The 17752-nt window shown below is 35.3% G+C and overlaps 1 protein-coding gene across 1 annotated transcript in view; it reads left to right on the forward strand.

Annotated features, from left to right (window-relative positions):
• IREB2 (iron responsive element binding protein 2) overlaps window positions 1–11818 on the forward strand; it is a 46598-nt gene extending 34780 nt beyond the window's left edge. Inside the window, exons 14-22 of the mRNA XM_061158904.1 lie at window positions 1446–1530; window positions 1876–2032; window positions 2343–2467; window positions 4147–4251; window positions 4352–4494; window positions 7302–7449; window positions 7536–7658; window positions 10502–10687; window positions 11409–11818. Coding sequence (XP_061014887.1) covers window positions 1446–1530; window positions 1876–2032; window positions 2343–2467; window positions 4147–4251; window positions 4352–4494; window positions 7302–7449; window positions 7536–7658; window positions 10502–10687; window positions 11409–11519 — 1183 coding nt within the window. The 3' untranslated portion in view covers window positions 11520–11818. The remainder of the gene's footprint in view (window positions 1–1445; window positions 1531–1875; window positions 2033–2342; window positions 2468–4146; window positions 4252–4351; window positions 4495–7301; window positions 7450–7535; window positions 7659–10501; window positions 10688–11408) is intronic.
• Window positions 11819–17752: the final 5934 nt, after the last annotated feature.

Consider the following 17752-nt stretch of genomic DNA (forward strand, 5'->3'; position numbering starts at 1 on the left):
CCTTGAAGATGAGGAGCGTAGTGGCTGGCCGTCAGAAGTTGGCAGTGACCAACTGAGTGCAGGTCGTCGGAGCTGATCCTCTTAAAGCTGCACGAGAAGCTGCCAAAAAAATCAACGTCAGCCATTCTACAGTCAGTGAGCATTTTAAGCAAATTGGAAAGGTGAAAAAGCTAGGCCAAGTGGGTACCTCATGAGCTGACTGCAAATCAAAAAAATTCATCTTCTCTTATTCTACACCACAGCAAGCCATTTCTCGATCTGATTATGACATGTGACAAAAAGTGGATTTTATACAATAGCCAGTGACGCCCAGCTCAGTGGTTGGACCAAGAAGAAGCTCCAAAGTACTTCCCAAAGCCAGACTTGCACTGATAAAAAAGATCATGGTCACTGGCGGTTTGCTGCCCATCTGATCCACTACTCTTTCCTGTATCTTGGTGAAACCATTACATCAGAGAAGTATGCTCAGCAAACCAATAAGATATAATGAAAACTGCAACACCTGCAGCTGGCATTGATCAACAGCTGAACTGTTGGGCCCAAAAGGGCCCAGTTCTCCACAACAACATCCTGCCACATGCTTCAAAAGTTGAGTCAATAGGGCTATGAAGTTTTGCCTCATCAGCCATATTCACCTGACTTCTCGCCAACTGACTGCCACTTCTTCAAGCATCTTGACAACTTTTAACAGGGAAAATGCTTCCACAACCAGCAGGATGCAGAAAATGCTTTCCAAGAGTTCGTTAAATCTTGAAACATGGATTTTTACACTGCAGGAATGAACCAACTTATTTCTCATAGGCAAAAATGTGTTGGTATAATTGTTCCTATTTTGATTTTAATAAACATGTGTTTAAGCCTCGTTATAATGATTTAAAATGCAAAGTCTGAAACCTCAGTTACTTTTGCACCAGCCTAATATCATCTTGGTATTTTTGTCAGGGACTTTTCCTTGGGTTTAGTTGGTTGAGAATTAAAAGATTGCTCCCATCAGAGTACCCAATTACAGTGCCTCTTTGGATCCCTTGGTCAAATTTTCGCAGCCAGGTTCTCTTGATATTTGACAGTTAAACCTCTTTGTAGGGAAGTATAATATCCATTTTTTGAATGGTCACGTTATATTCCTAGCAGGTAATATTTGAGGAATTTTCTTGCGTAGTGTGATAAGTTCTGTGTCAGATTTAGTTAACCAAGTCTAACTAGGGCGAATCCTAAATATCAGAGCTCTTCAGAAGTTTGCATTCAGTACAGATAGCATGACTGAGAGTCTGATTTGATTATTCAGGAGGTATGAAATGAACATGTTGATGAAGGTTCATGTGTTGTTAATATTCTCTTCAACAATCTTATTACAGTGATGGAAATGAAAAATAAGACTGGTCCTTTCTTTACCAGAAAATGTTGTGATTTTTCTACCCAATCACATTTTATTTTTTGAAATGCAGATTTGAAATCATTGGCTATGGATGTTCAACATGTGTAGGAAATACAGCACCCTTATCAGAAGCAGTTTTAAATGCAGTAAAACAGGTAAACTATGTGGATCACTAGGATATCCAAATGGTTTTCCTTAACTATATTTCACTATTAAATTATCACATATACATATTGATGTATTTATATTTCTATAGTCCTTGCATTGCTTGAGAAAAGTAACCTATCAATCATAAAATGATTCTTTGAAATCATTTTTAGATCCTTGAAATAATTCCTTCTAATTTATTTACAGGCTTGATAGTTCTGTGCCTAATAATTAGCAATATACTTTTGGTTATCTTGCCCTTAGAAGTATAATATTTTGCAGTTGCTTATATGTGAGTATCCAGATTTGTACCATCTCTTGAATATTTGTGGTTTTTGTTTTCTTTTTTTTAGGGTGATTTGGTTACTTGTGGGGTTTTATCTGGAAATAAAAATTTTGAAGGTCGTCTTTGTGATTGTGTTCGTGCCAATTACCTTGCCTCTCCACCCTTAGTGGTAGCTTATGCCATAGCAGGCACAGTGAATATAGACTTCCAGACAGAGCCTTTAGGTATGTTTTCCTTTGTATGTATCCATATATACCCTGCACATACTTTTTTCCCCAAAAGTTATATTTTTTAAGTGTTTCCAAGACCATTCATTCTTTGAACTATTTCAAGAAATCTTATCACAGTGCATGCATTATTAATTTTTGATTCATATGAAGAATATAAAATGTACAAGTAATCAGTTTTTTTAGCTACTTATACCTGAAGCACTCTGTTGAATAATATACTTGGTTTCTATATGTCTGAAAAGATGTGAACATTTTGATGTAATTACTTTTTATACTCAATTTCATGTTAAAAATTATTAACCAGGTACTGACCCTACTGGCAAGAACATTTACCTGCATGATATTTGGCCTAGTCGAGAAGAAGTTCATCAGATAGAGGAAGAACATGTTGTATTATCCATGTTTAAAGCATTAAAAGAGAAGATAGAGGTAAGACTCACTTGTTTCTTAAATAGTTTAGTGAAGTGGCAGTGTGTGTTTATTTTATGCATCTTTCTGAATAGGATCAAAATTAAAATTACATTATTTTGAATACACAGTTTTTAATGAGTGATGGTCATTTTATATTGAAATCTCTAATATCTAAGAGACTTCAGAGTATCAGAATTGATTTTATTTACTTACTAGAAATATATAGCAAGCATTTATATTTGGCATCCTGAACATGGACACACTTCATAGAAATTGTTTATTGTTCCCATTCACATGATTCAAAATTAGAAAGAAATAAGAGCAGGCAATGATACCTCCCTCCCACCTGTTCCTTAGCCATCTACTTTACCTCCTCAAAGGCAGCAAGTTTATGTCAGTTTCTTAAGCATTGTTTCAGAGATGTTTTGTGCATCTACAAGCAAATATATGTGTTCATACTTTTTAAAAAGAACTTAGAATATAAATATGAGAGCAAAAATGATATTTAGTCAGTTAACAAATATTTATTGAGCCCCTACTATGTGCCAGGCACTCTTCTAGCTGTTTGGAATACATCAGTGAAGGAAACAGAGTTCTGAAGGGGAGAGGCAGATAGTAAACTGTAGACAGAATAATTAGGTAAATTATATAGTATGTTAAAAAGTAATCAGTGCTGTAGAAAATTAAAGAACCGAGTGAAGAGAACCAATTGTGTAAAATTCAGGAGTAGATTGCAGTTTTATATAGGATAGTTGAAAACATGGCATTGGAGCAGAGTTTTTAAGAGGTAAACAAGTTAGTCATATATCTAAACAAAGAACCGGACTAAGCGGGTAGAGAGAGGGACCAGTGTAAATGGCAAAAGGCCTCAGGGAGGGGCCCGTAGTGTGATTAGAACATAAGAAATAGGAAAGATGGAGATAGGAAATGATGTCCAGATTACATAGGGAATTATAGGCCATTATTAAAAGTTTGTCTTTTACTCTGATAGAAGAGAGATGGGGAGTCATTGGGAAGTGTGGAACGGGTGTGTCATAATCAAAAAAGGTTGCTCTTGAAGTTGAAAAAAAGGTTGGTCTTGAAGTTGAAGATATCTTGGGGCAAGAGGGTTGGGTGATGAGAAGGATAGAGTCAGGAGAACCTATTGTATGTAGTAGTCCAAAATAAAAAATGGTAATAGCATGGAACATTTGGGGTGCCAAATGGAGGTGGTGATTGGTGAAGTTTTGAATATAGTTTGAAGGCAGGACTAATAATATCACTAACAGTGATATAGGACAAATATTTTGAAAAAAGCAAGTTTTTCTCCATGATAATATTCTTAAAGATTGAAAGTATGCCCCTAAAACACACTTGATCTCTTTAGCAACATGTTTGGATCTTTCTAAATTCTTTGGCTTTTCTGGAGTTCTGTGAAGTCTTTCACATTCACTTTGTATTGAAATTTATTTCTTTGGGTATTCCTGAAAGTCTGGTTTGCTGGCATTTGATGAGCAGATTTTATCCTTTCTGTCCAAAGATGTCATAATTTTGTAGAATGCACCATCTTGGCTTTCTTTCCAAATGGATGAGGCCTGTTTTCTTTTTTTTGTTCTAGCTTAAGTACTCTTTCAATTTTCCTGATTGTTTTCATAGACCTCTTTTTCTGACTCCATTTTATCTTTCTTTTGGTTTATCAATGAAAATCATATTCACAGATGGGAAATAAGCGGTGGAATTCTTTAGAAGCACCAGATTCAGTTTTGTTTCCATGGGATTTAAAATCTACTTATATCAGATGTCCTTCATTTTTTGATAAGCTTGTAAGTACTGCTTTACTATTTAATCTTTTAAAAAATTGTTAAGAAGTTGAAAAAAAACTCATGAAGAGCTAAACGCCTTCAATATTTTTTTACCTTTTAGACCAAAGAGCCAGTTGCACTCCAGTCTATTGAAAATGCCCATGTCTTATTATACCTGGGAGACTGTATCACGACAGATCATATATCACCTGCTGGAAGCATCGCTAGGAGTAGTGCTGCTGCTAAGTATTTGACAAACAGAGGGTATGTGTATAGGGTTACAGACTGTTTTTGTTTTATCTTTCTTATTTATTAAGAGACTTTTACTGGTCATGTTCCTTTATCCAGAATTTATAAATTATATGCTATCATGGATGTCTGATTGTCAGTGTATTTGACCTAAGCAATAACTAGGATACCTGTTGTACTTGCTTTTGCTTGTAACTTTAGAAATTGAAATTCCTATCTTAAGTTGAACCCTTGTCCTCAAGTAAACAAATGATTGGAAACAAGATTTTTCTTTTTCAGTGCTACTTTGTTGAAAAGTCTAATTGGTTTCACCTACCAAATAAAGCCTGATGGTTCCAACCATCTTCCATTGTTGGACTGCACAGTTTAAATGTGTATTTGGGGCTCTAAGATATACATGCGTAGGCTAGGCTTGATCTTCTTGAGCTGAAAAATTTCACAAGAAGAATAAATGTGAATGTAAAAATCATTTACATAGGATATATAAATCCAAAACTAGAAAGATTTTGTTTCATTGCTACATGGTTAATAACATAAGAGTTGTTCCCTCTTCAAAGAATTGTTTTGACACCAGAGATAAAATTTTGCTAAAGGTAGAACTTGCGGTACCACTGCCTGATTAGCTTTTTGATGCTTGAGCTATGCATACGACAGTTTTCATTGAAAATATCTTATAAAAATCAGTGCTACGTTTGACAGCTTGGTTTGACGTGTAATACTGCATAGTTCTTATTATAATCTCATTAGTCCTGTTGTGAAATCTGTGTTTGAATTTCTAGTTAATTGTAGTTTGGTGTGAATTAAAACACTTTTTGGTAGAAATTGCTAATAGCAACTCTGGTGTGATTTAGTGAAAACAAATCAGATTGTTTTACATACAGTTTTTGTTTATATGGTGAGAAATAAAAGTTTTCTTTCGCCCAAATATTTTTTAATAGGTTGTAATTTCCATCTTGGTCATAATTGTGATACAGATTCCATCTCCCCCCACCCCTCAAAAAAAGTCACTAATTCTCTCAAATACAAAATTTTTATATTTTTTTTAGTTTATGATACGGATTTCTTAGCATAGTTAATACAGTAGTCATCAGTTTGAATTTTTATTTTTAAAGACACTCAAATAGCATTGAAACAAGTATACTATCAAGTGTGAAATAGATCGCCGGCCCAGGTTGGATACATGAGACAAGTGCTCAGGGCTGGGGCACTGGGAAGACCCTGAGGGGTGGGATGGGGAGGGAGGTGGGAGGAGGGATCGGAATGGGGAACACATGTAAATCCATAGCTGATTCATGTCAATGTATGGCAAAAACCACTACAATATTGTAATTAGCCTCCAACTAATAAAAATAAATGGAAAAAAAAAAAAAAGACACTCAAACCCCCCATCACCAATGTTTAAATGCACATCCTGAGGTAAGATGTTTAAATTAGAAGAACAGTTGTTGTCTAAACATAAAAGAGCAAGTTAAAGATAGATGGGCGTTGCTTGTTGGTTGTTGAGATGCTTACGCCTAGTTTTCTCTTGTCCTTAAAAGTTCATTTATATAGTGACCAATCCAGTAGCAGAGAACATCCACAGCACACAGATTATGCTGTCTAAACACCAATTCTTAGTACAAGCAACCAGTTCTTCTTGGAGAAATGGTTGATTCCAGATTTGGTAACTGGAAAGTGTACAAGATGATTCTGTTTCTTAAACCAAGAAAGAGCAAGAACTGTCAGAAACTACCAGGCTTTCTGTCAAAAGGTTTCAGGACCCAACTTGAAATCTGTCACTGCTCAAAGATGGGACATGTTGAGCATCAATAAAGAATAACTGGAGTGGACTGAAACATAATGAATATGTTTAAATCCATGAGTTCATAATGATACTAGAAGAAAAAAAAACACCTAAGTTACCTTTGGAAGATGATGAGGAACCATCTCATTATTTAACAATAAAGGCTTTTCTGTATGGAATGTATTTCAATATAACCAAATCATTGATGAAGGAAAGTTTGTCTTTATAGAGGTTTTCCAGTTTAAAAAATGAAGAAATAATAGAAATACAACATCATCATTTTGCAGTCCCTAATGCAGTCTAGGTGATGATGGTCAATCTCTGGTAGCATTTCAGAAAGAGAAGTGGGTATCCTGGAAGTAATGGAAGTAAGACCTATAAAGCATCATTGCAAAAATAAAAACCCTGACTCTTAGCAGGTCACTAGATTTGACATCTGGTTAATAAGAAATACAGGAGGGAAAACAGCATATGAAATGACAGTGTGGCGATGTAGTCAGTGCAGTCTAGATATAGGAAACTGTACTACAAAACCTCATTTCTTTAGATAAAGTATATTAGGGGACAAAGAGGGAGACGGAACATACAGATTATAAAAAAGACTTGAGAAAGCTGAAGGAATTTACAAAACATATCTGAATCTGATTTGAGCAAACCAACAGCTAAAGAGGAAAACCAGGGAGATTTGAATATTTACTGGCTAGCTGATACTAAGAAGTTTGGAGGTTTTGTTTATTTGTATCAAGGTAGTATTTTTAAGTCCATATCTTTCAGGGAAACAAACTGAAACATGTCCAGTTAAAATGTGATAATCTTGAGTTTTCTTCAAAACAGTCTTAATAGAGGATGACTATAGAAGAAACAAAGAGATTCCATGAACTAATTACTGTAGTTTAGTAATAGGGTCCTAGGTATTCTGTTTTCTTTACCTGTGTCCAAGCTTGAAATTTTTCATAATAAAAAAGTGGTTTTTTTAAATGTTTTACAGTTAAATAATGTGATTATTTTCCACCTGAAATAAAAACTGACTTTCTTGCAGCCTTACCCCTCGTGAATTCAACTCTTACGGAGCCCGAAGAGGTAATGATGCTGTAATGACAAGAGGCACTTTTGCAAATATCAAGCTTTTTAATAAGTTTATTGGAAAACCAGCTCCCAAAACAATTCATTTTCCATCAGGACAGACGGTAAGGATGTACACAGAGTGTTTAAGCAGTTGCTAACTAGTTTAAAATTTGTATTAAAATTTTTATGTTTTTTTTTTAATCTACAGCTGGATGTATTTGAGGCTGCAGAGCTGTACCAGAAAGAAGGTATCCCACTGATTATTTTAGCAGGAAAGAAATATGGTTCAGGAAATTCAAGAGATTGGGCTGCCAAAGGACCATACTTGCTGGTATTGCTTCTTAATTTTTATCTTTAAGTTCAAAGAGTTTTAAATATTCCTTTTTGTCAGTAACATTCTATCAATGTTTATTTTGTTTATTTAGACTTTTTATGTCTACTTGGATCTCATTTATAGGTTTGTTTTTTTTTTTTTAGGTGATCTTATATACATTGTACTAGTTGCTTTAAAATTTTTTTTAGGTTTTATTTATGTGTTTTATTATTATTTATTTTTAGCTGCACTGGATCTTAGTTGTTGTGCATGGTTTTTCGCTAGTTGTGGCAAATGGGGGGTACTCGAGTTGCTCTGTGTGGGTTTCTCATTGCTGTGGCTTTTCTTTTTGCAGAGCACAGACTCTGGGGCTTAAGTAGTCGCAGCATGAGGACTCGAGAGCGTAGGCTCAGCACTTGTGGTGCACAGGCTTAGTCCCCCCCTGGGATGTGGAATCTCCCCAGACCAAGGAGTGAACCCGTGTCCCCTGCATTAGCAGGTGGATTCTTAACCACTGAGCCACCAGGGAAGTCCCTAGTTGCATTTTAGTACTCTGAATTTGATTAAAACTACATCAGTGTTATTTGTGAAAATAAATATAGTAGAGGGAAAGAAGATTCTGTCTCAAATTACTGCTTTATAATAATAATTATTTACACTCATTGGTAGTTTTACTTGCCCCTTTTTCATTTAATTTTCTCTGATTTGCTCCATGAAGGGTTAACAGACTTAGAGATAGTGGGCCAAGATTTACTTTTGTTTTCAAATAGAAGATGATGGTCCCTAGCTATCTGCTAAAAGACATCTCTCTTGAGACCATTTCTTTGTTGAAGAGCAAATAGGGGATCTGCTGGAGAGAATAGTCATGTGATATGTGCTTTCTGCCATTTCTTATCATACTGTGTTTCGCTTTACAATTGTATTTGTGAAAAAGGCTGGTCAAGATACAGCCTTCATAGCTATCATAATCATACAAATGTCATTTGTTTTTAATCTTTAACCTCCCCCTCCTTAAAATGTAGATACTATTAAGGAGTTGCAGGAATAAGCCTAATTCTTTCATCTTTGTAAGATAATAATTTTAAGTATCAACATAATTCAGAGATAGTCCAGTTTTGGTTCTTGACCATTGCAGTAAAGCAATTATCACAATAAAGCAAGTTGCACAAGTTTTTCTATTTCCCAGTGCATACAAAAGTTATGTTTATACTATACTGTAGTCTACTAAGTGTGTGATAGCATTGTATCCAAAAAATTGTACATGTAATTAAAAATTAATTGTACATTTAATTTAAAAATACTTTAATGATAAAAACTGCTGACCATTATCTGAACCTTCAGCAAGTCATATGGTAACATCAAAGATCACTTGTCACAGATCACTACAACAAATAATAATGAAAATATTTGTAATATTACAAGAATTATCAAACGTGACAAAGACATGAAGTGAGCAGATTCTCTTGGAAAAATGTAGACTTGATTGACATAGAGTTGCCACAAAACTTCAATTTGTAAAAAAAACAGAAAAGAACAACAAAAAACCACTATCAAAAAAGGAGGTATCTCCTGTATCATGAATATTAATTATTTATAAGTTCTCTTTCTGAAGTTTTATAGCCCCCCCCCTTTTTTTTTTAAATATTTCAGACTTTCCTCATATAGTTGTTGATCCTTGGCTATCTATTCAGTTAGATGTTTTAAAAAATGATTACAAGCTGGGATTGTGGGCTGGGTTTTGTTAGTCGGCCTTACTAATAGTAAGCTACCTTTTTCATTGAGAGAGCCCTGTATATCAGTATCTGTAAATATTTTCTCTTGAGGCCATGCAGTTTCTTCATGGAAGGAGACCCACTGAAGAAACAGACTTACTCCTGCCCCATGTCTGATAATATTCTCACCTGGCCTTCCTGCAAGCCTGGTGTTCCTCCTTAGTCAAGAGTATCCCTCCTCTACAGGGTGATGCACTCTCAAGGGGTGAAACAAAATCTTACTCTTTGTATGTGTAAAGTACACACACATATATATACATAAACAGATACACAGTATCTTTGTGAAGTTGAATTTTGGGAGGTGGGCAATTAGGAGAAAGATTTAGCAGGGAAGTGTTTAGAAGTGTTTAGAAGGGAAATGTCTTTTTTTTTTTTTTAAAAAAAAAGGCTCCTTAGGAGGATAATAATGGGAAAAAGTAGAGAAACACAAGTCTTCAGCTTATTTTCTCCAAAGAATAGCCTCCACTCTTTCTGAGTGGGGACTGAGCTGGAGATCTTACTTCTTTTTATAGACTTCTCACTAGTATCCCAGTATTCTGAGAACCTTATGCCTCTGAGTCTCGAGTCCTTTCTAGGTTCTTTGTTGCAGAGTGACTCAAATCTTCGATTGGGTATCACTCTAATTTCAGTTAGTCAGTCTGTAGTTTCAACATTCTCTGCTAAGTTAGTCACCTATCTCTGTTTTCTAAATATTTACAGAATTTGCACATCCTGTTCTCTTTGTTGCTGTGGGCTTATACTTCTTTATTCCCTTATTTTAGTGGCAGTTTAAGAGGGAGTGTTGATAAACACATGTGTTAGATCTACCATAATTAAACAGAAATCTTCTTGAGCCCTTTTTGAGTTTGAAGCAACTGCCTCCGGTTATAGAGAACAGTTAGAAGGAGTTAAGGAGCTACTTAGAGTTACAGGAAAATAATCTGTAAAAGGTTTCTTTAAATACTTTGATATAATATTGACCTTTATATGGGGTAATGGGTTTGAAGTTTTTATAGAAAAGACAAAAGTAGAGTTTTTTCCCCTTTAAAATTGTCTAGTAAAGCAATTTTCAGAGATGAATGAAGGAAATAAAATGCATGTTTCTTACAGGGTGTGAAAGCTGTTTTGGCTGAAAGTTATGAAAAAATTCACAAAGATCATTTGATTGGAATTGGCATAGCTCCACTTCAGTTCCTTCCAGGAGAAAGTGCAGATTCCTTGGGCCTCTCTGGCAGAGAAACATTTTCTTTAACATTTCCTGAAGAACTGTCTCCTGGAGTTATATTAAATATAAAGGTATACCTAAATTTCTCAAATATATGATCATGTACAGTACTATATATTTAACTAGATGGTTGTAAACTGAGTAATAAACAATTTATGTAAATTATATACTAATGTGAGCTAGTAAACAAATTGTAGTTTGAAAAGGCTTTATTTTGTTTGTAATTAAACCTGTGTTAATATAGTTGGTCTCTGAGGAAAAGTAGAACATGTATACTTAGTCCAGAAAAAAGAAAACATGAACTTCCAGTTACATGTTTCAACTTCCTTTTCCTCATTAATAGCTCTCTGTGCTACTGTAATTTTTAGGCCAGGCATGTACACCACTTAGTTTGAAGCCCGAGTTGAGTGTTCATGGTTAGAGTAACACAGACTTTACAACTAAGAAAAAAGGAAAACGAGTAGCAGATTATATGCAATGAATATTTGATTTTTAACAAAATGAACATGAGTAATGAGTATAACATCCCTAACTAGTAAGTCAAAATCTGAATGATTTAATACTTTTAAGTGATAACAGTACTTGTTCTTTAGAATTAGGGATGAAAATATTTTTCTACTTAGCTGTGAAGCCTATAATTAGGTATCTTAGTTGTTTCTCAAGCAAGAGAAATGTTTCTCAGACAGAATATGTGATAAGTATAGTCATTGAATATGAAGACAAATGGTCTTAACCACTAAGTAACATTACAAGATTTTACCACTCATGTGAGATGTTTTTGTTTGTTTAAAGACAAGCACTGGAAAAGTATTCAGCGTGATTGCTTCATTTGAAAATGATGTGGAGATAACATTGTACAAACATGGAGGATTACTAAACTTTGTGGCACGAAAATTCTCATAGTATCTACTCACCATGGATACCTTTCATAACTGGTGACTGCAAACAAAGCCTTTTGTGCTGGACCCAGGAATCCTTCCCATGGAGCTGCAGATAGTCCCAGTATGCCCACTTATCTCATCCATGGATGTAAATGATTGTGAATCAACGTAGTGACTGAAATGAAATCTCGATTTTAAATAATATACGAATGGTGCTATTAACATTGCTAAAATCAATGTGTAAAGTGTGTTGTGGAAGAGGCCTATAAGTAAGGGGGACTATTTTATCAGACCATTTTGTAAATAAAAGCAGAATTTGAACTTGTGTTGAAGATTCTTATATGAATAACCTTCCTGAAGTCTCTTGTTTAGTTTTGCACCTATAAAACTGTATACTACTGTTTGTTGGTTTAAGAGTAGCGGATTGAAATTTAAGAAGCCAGATTAATTCTAAAATTGTGGAAGGTGAAATCTGATTTATAAATGGACTTTCAGATATGTTCATTCCTTTCCAGAATTGAGCTGGACATAGTGGCATTCTTAGTCTGTAATATAAGCCAGGGTTATCCTGTCTCAGTCAAAGGATAGAACTTGCCCCAGACACAATCATTCTGTCCAATCCAGCCAAGCTTTCCTCCACATCTGAAGGTGGACTGTTACAGAATACAGTTGATTGTGTAGCACCATGTATTAGCAGTGAAAATATGTACCACATATGCAGCCCTTATTTTTTCAGTAATTTGCTCCTGTGACCCTGGCAAGTCTCAGATGGCATTATATTAATTGGATTAGATTACTTTGCTCACTTTATGTGATACTGTAACTTCTATAACCTAATATTTTAGGTATCATTAATCAAAATTCCACACTCATTTACAGTTGCTAAGGAGAACTTTATTTAATCATTAAACACTAACATGATTTCCTCTAGATTTTTAAATTTTCCACCCTAAATTATATGGTTGCTCAACCCTAAACATTTTTTAAATGTTGGTTTCTTTTTAATTATATAAATCAATTTCCTGTCATTTTGAATCATTATTTCACCTGGGATGCATGATACTATTAATTATATATGCTTTTGCTGACCGTTAGGATAAAACACTTAAATTATTGCTGTCTGAATACCATATTTTCTCTATATGCATGTTTGTTTACCACATCAAATGTTCTGTTAACAAAAAGTTTGGTGACTTTTAAGAAAAGGTTGGATGATTAATTCCGAAAGTCCTATACCTTTTTTAAAAAATTAAGAAGTTCAAGTTAGCAGGCAGAAGGTTAATTGTAGTGACTTTGCCCCCCCCCCCCACATAGAGATCATCATATGACCTAGTTAAGTTACTGCAATTCAGAATTAGCTTACATTGCACAGAATAAATTGTTTTAAGCTAAAATGCTGAAACTACCAAACCAGTGGGTAAAGACCACTGAGAACTTTGCACATAATCAGTCATACAATCTTTCAAAAATATTCTGTGTGTTTAGACAATTAGATGGACTAGAGTTTGGCAAAATGATTTCCCTTTTATTTAAAATTTTTATAAGTATTTTCTTTGGTACTTTCAAGTCATATTGTGTTCTTGATATTTTATTATGCTGTGTATTTGTCAGTGCATGTGTTTTTAATTTACATGAAAACATGAATTAAGGTTGGAGAATTTACAAGTTGAATGTTAAAATATCAGTTATAGGCTTTTGAGAAAATGATAATCCAGATTGTATGTGGGGAAAACATCTATATTATTTCTAAGCTACAAATTGTACTGTAATACAATTTGTAGCCTATGGTCAGAGGCCTGGGCATCACCATAAACAGCAGATCCAGGAAATGAAGAGATGATGAAGCTAGCCAGCTATAAATTAAGCATTTACATTTCCAGTCTACCTAGTCCAGTAAAAGTACAAGCAGATCTTGTATTTCAGGAACAAAATCAAGGTTCTCTTAAAATCTCTTGTTTATATACAGTGAACCAAAAAACTTGATCAGCAATGGCTATCAACTGGGGAAGAGAGTCGTGGATATATGACCCTGAGTGCACCTGTAATTCTTCCTCCAGCCAAATTGTGTTTGCAAAACTGTGGCACCTGTTGGTTTTTATTGTTTTTTCATATCTCCTTTATTGACTATGTCTAGATAATTTTGTGTTTTTAAAAAAATACACAAATATTGTGGGAAGAAATATGATAGGCCCATGAAAGAAGCAAATTAGCGCTGTAAACAGTACAATTTCAAAAGTCATTATCAACCGGAGCATTTTTGTCATATTTTAAGAAACATTATGCTACATACCATTGCAATATTTCATGCCTTTGGGTTTGCTAGTTGATGAAAATGTCATCGAGTCACTGAACTGCTATTAGTATACCTAAAAAGTTTCCGAGATACAGCTGTTATTTTCTGTTGTGTCTCCAGGCTGACGTTTGAGTGAGCTGTATTAGAATCCCTCTAGCAAAGTGCTGAGTTTTCACTGGGAGTCACACTTCATTGGTACTGAAGGACAAAAAGCACAGCTAAGACCTAAATCAAATTCTAGTGGTTTACACATAGGGAAACAGTGTTGTGTGCATTCACCTTCTCAGTGTTAAGTGACAGGATGAGGAGAAATTATTTGACTGACATTTTTCTTAGTTCAATTAAAAGACACCGTTCTTTTGCCTTTAGGTTTAGGAGGAAGTGCTAAGATACTGGATGTTGACCCTATCTTAGTTTGATTTGGAATACTAAAAGAGAGGGGAAGGAGGTGGACTTAGTCTTCGGTAGTGACTTTTCCCCTGAAGTGTGATAGTGCTGATGTTTATCAATTTTACACATAGTATGTCATTATGAAACCATATATCTCACTTAAGCAACTATAAATCATTGTCTATTATTTAAAGCCAACAAAACAGTATAACAGTTTTAAGTTCAGTAATGTTAAGTATTGTATAGAAATATATTGGAGGCAAAGTTCAGTTGATGACAATTGTGTATATGTTACTGATGCTGTAAATTATTTTTAATAAAGAAAATTGTATTATCACATATTTGACTCTTGTTATAAAATACTTTGTGGTGATTGAAAGTAAAATACTGTAACTTAAGAAGAAATAAGATGCCATCCAGACATTTCTCTTCAAACATGTTATCTAGCTGTTCAGACATTAGTTATTCCTAATATGACTGCTAAATGAGAATGAAAGCCAAGATAAAGTTTGCAATAGGGATAGCCTTGAGGAAACAATTAAGTTGAAGTTGATTCACAGGTCATTCTAATAGGTACTTAGATTCATAGAATCACATTTTAGAGTTGAAAAGACATCTCTCACCCAAAGCAGGATCCTTTGTACAAGTAACATCATCTAACTGGGCAGTCCTTTCTTGAACATTCAAGAGATGGGAGACTGTCTACTGCACTTGGTAGCCCACTGACTGAGTTTTGATGGTTAAATTTTATTTCAAGTTGAACTCACCTTGTAGCTCATACCTACTGATTCTAGTTCTCATTTGTCAATGCCCCTTAAAGCGCTTTAGTACAACTATATATAAAATACAGATTTAATGAATAAGACCCTCCACAAATTGCTTTGAACATAACCTTAATACTATAGATCTTTTTTTAATGGTAATTTATGTTAAAGTGAACATTTAGAACTGAATTCATCTCATGCTACAAAGTTGCGTATTACTGGAGGAAAGGGCCTTTTCTTGATAGAGGCAGGATGTAAGTTCTATGTTTGCATGAGCCTCCATGCTTTAGAACTAGGTGATGGTGTCATTTCCTCCTTCCACTGGCTATTCATCAGCACTGATGAAGCACCCACGAGTCATCTGGAGCAGGGAGCCAGGACCATGAGTCTCTACGATGAATATTTTGTAAATATGGTCAGTAGCCCACAGATCTAAAAATATCTGCCCTTTTCCTCAATAGCAACCTACATGAGTAAAGTTTGTTAAAATTTGATATTTGTAAATTAAAATTGGTACATTATTAGGAGCTTTCTAAGGACTCCAGTATCCTAAGAAATTTGTATTCTCAGTACAGAGACAGGCACGTGGTGTAGTTTGAATACCCAGAGTTCAAGGAAGCCTAGTGCAACACCAGTGTTGGCTTTGTTAATTTATGGTTTCCACTTGATGCCAGTTTTTTTTTTTTTTTCATTATAAAATAATTTAGCTTCAGCTTGTTTTGATTTGATGTGAGTTTGGCTCATAAGTTTTCCAAAATAGATTATAAAGCTTGTGTTTTGTATACTTCAAAAATGGAACATTTATTGCAGAAGCAGATGTGTATGTAATCCCCACAAAACTTGCTTGTATACTGACCGTTGTTTTGTCTGTGAATTTTGTGTTCATGTGATGGCACTAGATTTTTAGCATTTTAACAATGTAGGTATATAGTTGTATCATAAAACTAGTGGGCTATTATGTTTTATAGGATATCTTGTAATATAAAATCATTATAATTTCACCCTGCACATTTTTTCATTTTGTTTCACTCCAGTTTTTTTCACTGAATTTTTTGAGATTCACTACCTAAGTGTCCTAGTGGCTGGGTGGAACAGGGAAAAAATTGTTAATACTACAGTGATAATGACATTTCTTGTCCCAGTTTTGGCATTATTGGAAAAAAACATGTATTAAGAGCCTTAGAAATGCTCATTCTCTCATACCCAGTAGTATGACTAAGCAGTGTATCTAAAAGGCTCATAAAGGACAAAAGACTTATGTGTAAGAATATTATTCTTAAAGACAAGGATATCTTGTTTAAAGTGAAAAAGGCAAGTGACAAAACGTATTTCTAAAAAAGGTGCAGTAAAAAAAATAATAAAATTTTAAAAAATTAAAAAGGTGCAGTGAGTGGAAAGATGCTTGCCAGAGGAAGTAATTGTGGATCTAGCTAGCAGTCCTGTCTCTTCAAGTCTCACCATACCTTCCAGATTTGATCTTCATTCCCATCTCTTAATCCCAAGAAAAGTAGAAACAACAAACATTGCAGCACTATTTACAACAGCTAGGATATGGAAGCAACCTAGATGTCCATCGACAGTTGAACGGACCAAGAAGCTGTGGTACATATATACAATGGGATACTGCTCAGCCATAAAAAGGAACGCATTTGAGTCAGGTCTGATGAGGTGAATGAACCTAGAGCCTATTAATACAGAGTGAAGTAAGTCAGAAAGAGAAAAATATTGCCTATTAACCCATGTATATGGAATCTAGAAAGATGGTACTGATGAACCTATTTGCAGGGCAGCAATGCAGATGCAGACCTAGAGAAAGACATGGGAGGAAGGAGAGGGTGGGATGACTGGAGAGGGGCTCTGTAACAACCTAGAGGGGTGGGAAAGGGTGGAGGAAGTTTCACCACGGAGGGGACAATAGGTACACCTATGGCTAATTCATACTGATGTAAGGCAGAAATCAAGCCAATATTGTAAAGCAATTATCCTTTAATTAAAAGTTAAAAAACAAAACAAAACTGGACTAATAGAGGTGGAATAGTGAGAGGGTGGACAGAATTCAGGACCTGCCTGAAGAAAGAGATGCCCAGATGCCTGAGTGGACCAATAGGAGTCAGATTCTGGTTACAGATACTCGAAATCAAATCTTTAACATCCTAAAGGAAAGCCGACATAATAAGAATTCCACCCTGGGGCTTAAAAAAGCACCGGTACTTGGAAATTAGAACTGAAGCAGATAATCATATCTGAAGGCAGAAAAGAGGAGATCCCTCAATATGTGGTTGACAGAAGTTTGGGAAACATCGATCAATCAAGGTGACTAAATATGCCCACTGTGCTATATTCTGACGGGGGTGGGGGGTAGGCATAGTGAGAGAGTGAGATGTGCATGGATTAAAACAGACCAAGTTGCAGTAATGAGTGATGTCTAGAATTCTCCTCCAATAGAAAGAGTGCTCTGTACTATCAGAGAGGTTCTCCTTGGCTGCAGACATATATGAAACTGGCTACCCTTGATGCCCAAGGGCATCAAGCCTGATGCCCTTGACAATTAAGATCAGGCAACTAACCTGGCTGTTAATGGATTCCCAAGGTGGGCTTCTCTGGTGGCTTGAAACAGAAAAGAATCTGCCTGAAATGCGGAGACCTGGCTTCAACCCCAGGTTTGGGAAGATCCTTGGAGAAGGGAATGGCAGCCCACTCCAGTATTCTTGCCTGGAGAATTCTATGGACAGAGGAGCCTGGTGGGCTACAGTCCGTGGGGTCGCAGAGAGTCCGACACAATTGAATGGCTAACACTTTCATCCGGAG

The sequence above is a fragment of the Dama dama genome, chromosome 13 (assembly GCF_033118175.1).
Source record: "Dama dama isolate Ldn47 chromosome 13, ASM3311817v1, whole genome shotgun sequence".
Classification (NCBI taxonomy): domain Eukaryota; kingdom Metazoa; phylum Chordata; class Mammalia; order Artiodactyla; family Cervidae; genus Dama; species Dama dama.